The sequence below is a fragment of the Thamnophis sirtalis genome, unplaced genomic scaffold (assembly GCF_051295495.1).
Source record: "Thamnophis sirtalis isolate CommonGarterSnake01/CBP01778 unplaced genomic scaffold, rThaSir2_p1.2 scaffold_4, whole genome shotgun sequence".
Classification (NCBI taxonomy): domain Eukaryota; kingdom Metazoa; phylum Chordata; class Lepidosauria; order Squamata; family Natricidae; genus Thamnophis; species Thamnophis sirtalis.
In genome coordinates, this window is record NW_028261384.1 from 40685407 (window position 1) to 40696169 (window position 10763).

Below are 10763 nucleotides of genomic sequence, written 5' to 3' on the forward strand. Positions count from 1 at the left end.
AACCGCCGCGCGCTCCCCCCCACACTCTCCTCGGCTCCCCACAACGTCCAGAAGCGACAGGGGCCACCGAGCCGGAAATCCAATCCCCACCAGCCCCAAAAGCCGCCTCTGGACATCTATTGCAGTCGCGAGGAGCAAAGCAGCTGGGAGATCTTTTTCCACATATAAAGCGCACCGGGTTATAAGCCGCACTGCCGATTTTGGATCAAAATTTAGGATTTTTAGTGCGGCTTATGGTCGTGAAAATACGGTAATTAATTTCAGCATTTGCCTTGCTCCAATAACATAGCCCATTGGCAGCTATTCCAATTGCATGGAGACAAATCTAGTGGGTTCATAATTAAGAGGCATTAAACAGAGATACTTGTAGTATTAAACTATTGAAACAGCTTCATCAGTTCTTGTCTTTTTCACAGCCTAATGCATGGAGGCCATTCAATGCTATATATAGAACGACTGGGGAAAAGCTGGATTTTTTCATGGTTGTAGCTTTGATAGAAGATTCCATCATTTCAAGGTTAATGTTTGATAAAGCGAATAGCCTTTGTGCTATCCGAAACTTTCCTGGGTCAGCAAGTGAAGCCAGTACAGGGTCTGCAAGTGTCACTGTACCATCTTCTGAGGTCATATTAGGCTGCTCAAAGACAGAAAGACATTGATTAAAAGCATTTCCACAATAGTACAATTTTTAAATAATGGCAAAAAAGACAATTTTTTAATATGTGAAGCTAACTAATCTGGGAATGGAACATCTGGAAAACACTGGAATTTTATTTCAAATTACATCAATTTGGTCATTGAAAGTGCCTAACAGTTTTCCAGAAATTAATCTTCAGAGATTCAGGAACCGTAGTTTTTGCACGTTCTTAATAATGCAACAAATTAGGGGATCAATGCAATGTAATGGTCAAAGTATGCTATATTAGATTGCAAGGCCAAATCCAAATACCCATTTTGGGCAACTTTGCTGATGATCTAAAGGCTTTTGTCAGAATCAAAATGAGGGTAGTTCATTGGAAGAAATGCTGGATATAAATGAAATGAAATAAATAAAAATACTCATCTGTTATTCCAGCCAAAGCTCTGTGCAACAGTCTCTTCAATAGTGACACCATCTGTGCAGCATTTCATAAACTACAATTCCTAGCAATCTCTCAGGGTAGATTGGGAAAATGTAAAGTATTACTAATTATCTCGAAACTCTCAATTAATTTAACCCTTTGTCCTTTTCTTTATCTCAGGCTTTAAATGTCTTTGGATTTCTATTTCACGTTCCTTTTCCAATTTATTGTGAAAAGGAACAGCATATCTATTGTTAAGTATGTTTGCACGTGCATATTTGAGGGCTGCACAAATCAGCACAAATCCTGATTCTGTTCAGATTTGAGATCTGAAGTGGCATGATTTGAGAATGAACCTGCTTTGTGGTTCTATTTAGGAGGAAATGCCCAAGGTTAACTAAATGCCTGTAGGTGATTCATTTTCGGCAGCATGATATCAAATGGAATACAGAAATAGAGAACAATCCTTCCATGGATCAGCTAGGTATCTCTAAGGGTTTTGAAATAGAGGAACAGTCCGTTAGTCTCCAAATTGTCTAGCAAAAAGCCTGGTGTCTCAACTAGTAAAGCATTGAAGCAATGCTAAAGATGTCCAGGGTCTTTAAAAAGTTCATAAACAGCTAAAGAAGCAAGTACTTATTTTTCTGTCTTGCTTTCTGTGAGTGTCCAGGCTTGGTATGGTAACGATATTGAAAAATGACCATAGACATATCTTTGTGATGTTTGCTGCATCTGATTGCCAAGTTATCTGGGGTGCGAGGAAGATTGCCATTACTAGTTGACAAACTTGATTCCTTCCAAGTAGGGCCCCTTTATCAGTGTTACAATTCACTCTGATTGAGCTGGGAATTCTGCATGTTGATAGAGGCTATCTAATACAATAAGACCCAATGCCACAGAATAGTATACTACATATACCAGTATTTACAGTGGGGCAAAAAGTATTTAGTCAGCCACCAATTGTGCAAGTTCTCCCATTTAAAAAGATGAGAGAGGCTTGTAATTGACATCATAGGTAGACCTCAGCTATGAGAGACAAAATGAGAAAACAAATTCAGACAATCACATTGTCTGATTTGGAAAGAATTTTTTTGCAAATTATGGTGGAAAATAAGTATTTGGTCAATATCAAAAGTTCATCTCAATACTTTGTTATATATCCTTTGTTGACAATTACAGAGGTCAAATGTTTTCTGTAAGTCTTCACAAGGTTGGCACACACTGTTGCTGGTATGTTGGCCCATTCCTCCATGCAGATCTCCTCTAGAGCAGTGATGTTTTGGGGCTGTCGCTGGGCAACACTGACTTTCAACTCCTTCCAAAGGTTTTCTATGGGGTTGAGATCTGGAGACTGGCTAGGCCACTCCAGGACCTTGAAATGCTTCTTACGAAGTCACTCCTTCGTTGCCCGGGCGGTGTGTTTGGGATCATTGACATGCTGAAAGACCCAGCCACGTTTCATCTTCAATGCCCTTGTTGATGAAAGAAGGTTTGCACTCCAAATCTCACGATACATGGCCCCATTCATTCTTTCCTGTACACGGATCCGTCGTCCTGGTCCCTTTGCAGAGAAACAGCCCCAAAGCATGATGTTGCCATCCCCATGCTTCACAGTAGGTATGATGTTCTTTGGATGCAACTCAGCATTCTCTCTCCTCCAAACACGACGAGTTGTGTTTCTACCAAACAGTTCTACTTTGGTTTCATCTGACCATATGGCATTCTCCCAATCCTCTTCTGGATCATCCAAATGCTCTCTAGCAAACTTCAGATGGGCCAGGACATGTACTGGTTTAAGCAGGGGGACACGTCTGGCACTGCAGGATCTGACTCCCTGGCGGCGTAGTGATGGTAGCCTTTGTTACGTTGGTCCCAGCTCTCTGCAGGTCATTCACTAGGTCCCCCTGGGTGGTTCTGGGATTTTTGCTCACCGTTCTTGTGATCATTTTGACCCCACGGGGTGAGATCTTGCGTGGAGCCCAAGATCGAGGGAGATTATCAGTGGCCTTGTATGTCTTCCATTTTCTAATTATTGCTCCCAGAGTTGATTTCTTTGCACCAAACTGCTTACCTATTGCAGATTCAGTCATCCCAGCCTGGTGAAGGTCTATAATTTTGTTTCTGGTGTCCTTCGAAAGCTTTTTGGTCGTCACCACAGTGGAGTATGGAGTATGAATGTTTGAGGTTGTGGACAGGTGTCTTTTATACTGCTAACAAGTTCATACAGGTGCCATTAATACAGGTAATGAGTGGAGGACAGAGGAGCCTCTTAAAGAAGAAGTTACAGGTCTGTGAGAGCCAGAAATCTTGCTTGTTTGTAGGTGACCAAATACTTATTTTCCACCATAATTTGCAAAAAAATTTTTTCCAAATGTGATTGTCTGGATTTGTTTTCTCATTTTGTCTCCCATAGTTGAGGTGTACCTATGATGTCAATTACAGGCCTCTCTCATCTTTTTAAGTGGGAGAACTTGCACAATTGATGGCTGACTAAATACTTTTTGCCCCACTGTATATTATAAGATGAATATTACAACAGTATTATAAATCCTGTTCTTAAAAACACTAAATGTTTTAGCAAGCAAAGCATCACCTTAATCTTTATTGAGAACTCAAATTCTGTCACAACTATATAAATTTTAAGTTTTGACTAAAAGTTGTGTTACCCTCAAAATTGGATAGGTAGGATAGAACATTCCATTAAAACAAGGCAGATCAATGTTAAGATCCTGTACAGCAAATAGAAATGAATGAAAACAATACAAGGCTTGGATCTCCAAAAGAACTCTTATAGACACAGGTCAATCTAATTGGCTACTTAGGTTACCGACAGAGAGACCATTGTAATATCATTGTACCTCATATCTCAGCACATTGTTTTTTTTTATCTGTAGTCTCCCAGAAGCAATAGAAAAGCCATTCTATCTGTGCAGCACTTTGAAACATTACACAGCGCTTTGAATCAGATCATTACTCAGCTGGTCCTCTGGTTTCAAGGGAGTAATTCTATCAAACTATCACTTCTTGCCCTGTGATTCTGCTGTTCACAGCTCAAGACCACAAAGCATTACAAATGGGCAAGCAAAAGCAGAAATAACCATTCACACTTCCAAAAGTTGACACAAAAACTTATCTACATCAAAATGTTGCTGAACAAATCCCTGCCAATAGTCAGGATGCAAGATATTGTCATCGCTTCTTGCAATCAAAACTGGTTTTATCTAAGCAGGTCAGAACTATATTGGCCCCTCCCCTTTATTGTTTTCCCATCTATTTCAAAAGGGAGTGGTAGATAAGTAGGAACTAAAGGAGCACATTTGAAGGGGACAAACTACAAATATTTGTGTACAAAAGATCTCAATCTATTTCTGATAAGAGAATGGAATTACTATGGCCACAAGATAAACTAGAATGGAGGAGTAAAAGTGCAGATGATAGCAACAAATGAACAAAAAATCTAGTTACAATAAATACTTTTATTAAATAATTGTTAATTCCTACTGACTTATTTAATGGAATGTATGAAGTTTCTATGCAGTATTTATTAAGTTCTCTATTATAGGTTGTATTCTGTAGGTTTTATTAAGATTTAGATAATCTGAGTTATAATCTGTAGTAATAAAGAATATGAATTCAAAAAAAACCTATGTGATTTGGAAAAATGTGTATTTTTTTTTAGTATAAGAAACAGACCAAATGTTGATAATGTTTTTCAGATATCAGATTATTACTTGAAGTACCATAATTTTGACAAAATGCTTATAAAATCAGTGATTGCTTTTTATTCAGTTTTGTACTAATTTTTCTTATCTTTCCTGCTGTGAATTGCCTTGAAGGATAATGTGTATGACATTAAAATACAATTTCCATTTAGTGCTAGCTAATTTCTTAAAATGAATGGAATATATATTTTATAAGGGCTGGAAGAGATATGCCATGAATAAGTACTACTGAGAACCAGCTGCTAGAGCTTATGCTATTTTAACACATTTCCAACTTAAATTTACAGGACTTACCAAGAAACACAGGGTAGGGACAAGCTGGAGGTCACAGCAGGCTATCAGCAGACATAGAGAATAACTTGACAGTTCTGAAGAAAAGAAATAAAAGAAAAACAAAAACTTTTTAAAATATAAAAGAATCATTCCTGCTGAGCACTGAGTCATAGGCCTCTGAAATCTTTCTGAATAACTCAAAAAATAGGGCAGTATGTTCTCCAAGTCCACATAGAAACTAGAATCTGTCAAAACAGAACAATTTATGTTGTTCCTAAAAGAGAATGTCTTGAGAATGTATATCGCCATGCTGAAAAGAACATTCCCAATTGTGTGTACTTCACAATTGAATCTTGCCTTTAAATTACTATTATTCAGACAATCTAAAATTCATTCCTGCATTTAAAAGGTTTGACAAATGGAATCCGACTACTTCAAAATTGCATCTCTAAGCACGTTGTGAGATATGATTCAGTTAGAAATGAAAACTGAGACAACTTCAGTATATATTCAAAAAACATAAATAGAATAGAAAATAAAAGATTTTCTATTTTTTCTCAAAAATAAAGATTTCATATCTGTTAAATGGATAGATAGCATCACTGATAAAGAATACAGGTATTCTTGAGTTACAAGTGAAACTCGAAAAATTAGAATATCATGCAAAAGTTCATTTATTTCAGTAATGCAACTTAAAAGATGAAACTAATATATAAGATAGACTCATTACAGGCAAAGCAAGATAGTTCAAGCTGTGATTTGTCATAATTGTGATGATTATGGCTTGCAGCTCATGAAAACCCCAAATCCACAATCTTAGAAAATTAGAATATTACATGCAATTAATAAAACAAGAATTGGACATAGAACAATATCAGACCTCTGAAAAGTATAAGCATGCATATGTACTCAGTACTTAGTTTGGGCCCCTTTTGCAGCAATTACTGTCTCAATGCGGCATAGCATGGAAGCTATCAGTCTGTGGCACTGCTGAGATGTTTTGGAAGACTAGGATGCTTCAATAGTAGCCTTCAGCTCTTCTGAATTGTTCGGTCTCATGTCTCTCATCTTTCTCTTGGCAATGCCCCATAGATTCTCTATGGGGTTAGCGTCAGGCAAGTTTGCTGGCCAATCAAGCACAGTAATCCCACGGTCATTGAACCAGGTTTTGGTGCTTTTGGCAGTGTGGGCAGGTGCAAAGTCCTGCTGGAAAATGAAGTCAGCATCCCTATAAAACTCGTCTGTGGAAGGAAGCATGAAATGCTCCAAAATCCCTGGTAGACAGCTGCGTTGACCCTGGACTTAATGGACCATCACCAGCAGATGACGTGGCTCTCCAAATCAATACAGACTGTGGAAACTTCATACTGGACTTCAAGCATCTTGCAGTTGGTGCCTCTCCATTCTTCCTCCATACTCTGGGTCCTTGGTTTCCAAATGAGATGCATCAGAAATTAAGACTTTGGACCACTGAGCAACAGACTAGGTCTGTTTTTCTTTAGCTCAGGTAAGACGCTTCTGATGTTGTTTGTTGTTCAGGAGCAGCTTGACAAGAGGAATACGACATTTGAAGCCCATGTCCAAGATCCATCTGTGTATGGTGGCTCTTGATGCACTGATTCCAGCCTCAGTCCACTCCTTGTGAAAGTCCCTAACACTTTTGAATGGCCTTTTCCTGACAATCCTCTCCAGGCTGCGGTCATCCCTGCTGCTTGTGCACCTTTTCCTTCCACACTTTTCCCTTCTACATAACTTTCTATTAATGTGCTTTGATACAGCACTTTGGAAACATCCAACTTCTTTTGCAATTACCTTTTGAGGCTTTCCCTCCTTATGTTGTCAATGATGGTTTTCTGCACAACTGTTAGTCAGCAGTCTTTCCCATGATTGTGATTCCTACTGAACCAGACTGAGAGACTATTTAAAGGCTCAGGAACTCTTTGCAAGTGTTATGGCTTAATTAGCTGATTAGTGTGGAACATTTTGAGCCTAGAATATTGCACCTTTTCACAATATTCTAATTTTGTGAGATTGTGGATTAGGGGTTTTCATGAGCTGTAAATCATAATCATCACAATTATGACAAACCACAGCTTGAACTATCTTGCTTTGCATGTAATGAGTCTTTATCTCATATATTAGTTTCACCTTTTAAGTTGCATTACTGGAATAAATGAACTTTTGCACGATATTCTAATTTTTCGAGTTTCACCTGTATGATTATAAAGACATAACTCATGATGGTTAAAAAGCAAGATGATGTGACTGACCTGATTTTATTAATTTTGTGGGGTTCAGAAGGCAAACCCCACAGTTGTCAAGCAAACCTGTGGTTCAGCATGAGCGAATTTTGCTGAAAACTGAGAGTAAATATCAATTTTCAACATCACAGTAATAAAATCTGATTAAGTGAATGGAGGATGCTGCTAACAACCATCAATATTGGTTGGTCATTGATACATGAACTACAGTCACACAATTGTAGGAAATTTGAATCTGGGTTTTAGTATCCCTCAGGTAAGTTCCTCAAACGAGGCAACCAGTCATAAGTTAAATGTACCAGTGCAGAGTGTTTATGGTATGAAGAACAGCCTGGATATATTGAATTATACAAGGTGTTCAAGCTCAACAGCATATAGGCTTTTAGATGAAGTGAAAGGCTTGCTGGAGATATGTATAGAACTTGGTTGAATGATGATACAGACACTAATGAAAAACAAATAAATGATGAAAACTCCAAAAACAGGTAAGAGGATAACAGAGGATCAAAAAAAGAACCTTCAGATGGCTTTAAGGAAAAATTAGAGAAATATTTTTTCTCGACCCAATACTGAGTGATTCTGTAGGAGCACCCACTGGATGAGCAATAAGATAGATAGGCAAAAGAATAAGTGACAGAAACTTAATGCATGATAGGATCAAGATAACAATGTAATTAACCATACCAAAGGGAAAAATATGAAATTAAAAATCCCTGTTTAACAACAAAAATAATCTGAGATTATAAAAAATTCAGTTTTATTTCAAAGAACTTCATGGGTCCACAAGAAGATCAATACTTCAACACTGAGAAAGTGTTTCTCCCAAAATACCTCCATGACATCGAAGACTGATTAGAGCAATGATTCACAAACAGTGCTATTAAGCTGGGGCTCTAAGTAGGATTTAAAGTAAATCATTGCAATGTAAAGTCTGTGGCGTTAAATCTTACATAGGTGACAAATATAATAACAGAATCTTTGAAAATATATGAATGTCATTCTTGGAAAAAGTGTGGGTTTCTATAATGGTGGGAAGGTGATTAGTTCTAAGACTCTAAAAAGATCCAAACATAGAGTCTTTATTTTATCACTGAATCAGGAGTCAGTGATCTGAACACAGAGTGAAGAAATGATAAATATGATCTTAGTATGTTATCAGAAAACATAAATTAAATACTAAGTATCTGTAAAACTAGGATAAATGACAAAGATATCTAGGAAATGTAATGTAAAATGTAAAAAAGATTAATTTTGTTTAAAAACAGCCTTTTTGTTTAGAGATACTGAATTTTAAATGGAAATTAATGATCTAAGACTTGATTACCTGAGATTATTAAAATATTTAATTAATAAGTAGGCAATTCTAGTCAGCATTCTTTTCCTTTGTTTAGTTCAATTTCTTTCTAAATTATTACTTTTAAGACAGACTCCAAAGCACTGTAATTTATACCACTGACATAAAAGCTTGAACCTTTCTTGTTTCTTTCTTAGTAGTAGTAAATAAATTTAGCACACAAGATGAGTAATATTCACCATGTGAATTCAAATGAAAAAGCCATCATTTAAAGGCAGTTGAGGCTAAATAATTCCTATGCTGAAAGCTAGGGAGGTGACATTGAAGCAAATTTTTGGAAACCCTTATGTAAATACTGTGAAGAGGACAGAAGCTTTCCTTAAGTCTGTGGAAATATTAGAAAGACAGAATGACTTCTCCCTTATTCACAAGAGGCATAAGAAGAAGGGGAGAAACAGTCAGATTTACAAGTTATTATTATAGCTTATCTCAATAAACTTTAATTCTGATTTCCTAATCAGGTGGCTAAGAGGGACATGTTGGCTCAGTGGCTAAGATGCTGAGCTTGTTGATCAGAAAGGCCAGCAGTTCAGCGGTTTGAATCTCTAGCGCCGTGTAATGGTGTGAGCTTGTTACTTGTCCCAGTTGTCAGGCCTGCAGCCATCTTTTCTTTTGGACTTCAAACCCGCCACAGTTTCTATTATTTTACTCTGCATTTTTCTTTGAGGAAAAATGGGAGGGAGGATTATATGGAGTTGGGTAATATGTGGCCATAACAAAATTATTTCTAGAAAGCCAAGGTCATCCTTTGTCTCTGCACCTGGCTGCAACTGCATGGGTTGAAGCTGCTAGCGTGGCAGTGGAAGATTGGACCATGTGATGGACTTGTGGGTGTAGGGGCAGGATCTTGAACTTTCAACTGGGTGGGAAAACCTGGAAGCTTTCAGATTAGGGTTTTCCCAGATGTGCCCACATGGCTCTCTTAATAATTTGGAACTTTGAGGAATTCTTTGCCTATGATTTACTTTTGGATGTTATTTGGAACCCTGACAGCAGCTTCTGATAACCTAGCAGTTCAAAAGCACATAAAAATGCAAGTAGGAAATTAGGGACCACTTTGGTGGGAAGATAACAGAACTCTGTGCGCCTTCGGCGTTTAGTCATTTCAGCCACATGACCACGGAGACGTCTTCAAACAGCACTGTCTCTTCGGGTTAGAAACGGAGACAAGTACGTCCCTAGAGCCGAAAACGACTAGCACATATGTGCGGGGAAACCTTTACCATTAATCAGGTCTACCTTGAAGGATTGACATCCAAGTACCATACCTTTAGTTCTCCATTCCTTTATACTTTATGCACCAAGAATTTCCTCTATATTCACAAACTAAATTTACAAAGTGTTTTCCCTCCCTACACAATACTATAAATCTGAGACGGAAAACCCTACCTGCTCTGAACAAAAAATCATTTTTAGAAGAAAACCACTCGCTTATTTATTTTTTTGTACCTGCCAGAGCACTGAGGAGGAAATGAGCAGCTAGGAAAAGCTCCTTATTGTGAACCTGTTGTTTGCTCTGTAAATCTACACCCACAAGCTGTAGAAATTCTTCTATATATGGTTTCTCTAATGACTTCAATTCCTCCATTGCTATGTTTCCTGGACTCCCCTCAGAACATATACTGTCCAGCTGCAAAAACAAAATAAAAAGGGAACAGACATAGTGGGCAAATTTAATCATACTCAAGAATAAAGTTAATCAGACCAAGTTTGACTTCCAATTGCCTCGACAGCTCTATGATGTTTCTTTCACAACAATATGGAAATGGTTTTTCACTGCATTAAAAAAACAAACAAACAAACTTCTCAATGTACCTTGAACCCTTGGACATTATTGAGTTTCCTATCCAAATGTTAAGCAATGTTAAGCAACTCTGCTTAGCTTGTTATGAGATCATTCAAAATTGGTAGGTGATGCTACTTGCTGTGATCCAGAAAATAATGATGCACAAATCAGTCAAGACTAATAAAAATTCTATTGATTTCATATCGTGTGAAAACCTGACTCTTTTAAACTTTAACTCTATAATGCTAAGAAGTGCGGGAGAGGGGGGGAGAAAAACAGGATGACTAACAGTAATGTGGATGAATT

General features: G+C 37.6%; 1 protein-coding gene across 1 annotated transcript in view; it reads right to left on the reverse strand.

Moving 5' to 3' along the window:
* Positions 1 to 257: 257 nt before the first annotated feature.
* GSDME (gasdermin E) overlaps positions 258 to 10763 on the reverse strand; it is a 28370-nt gene continuing 17864 nt past the window's right edge. Inside the window, exons 8-10 of the mRNA XM_087712795.1 lie at positions 10121 to 10301; positions 5078 to 5151; positions 258 to 634 (exon numbers count right to left, since the gene is read on the reverse strand). Coding sequence (XP_087568921.1) covers positions 395 to 634; positions 5078 to 5151; positions 10121 to 10301 — 495 coding nt within the window. The 3' untranslated portion in view covers positions 258 to 394. The remainder of the gene's footprint in view (positions 635 to 5077; positions 5152 to 10120; positions 10302 to 10763) is intronic.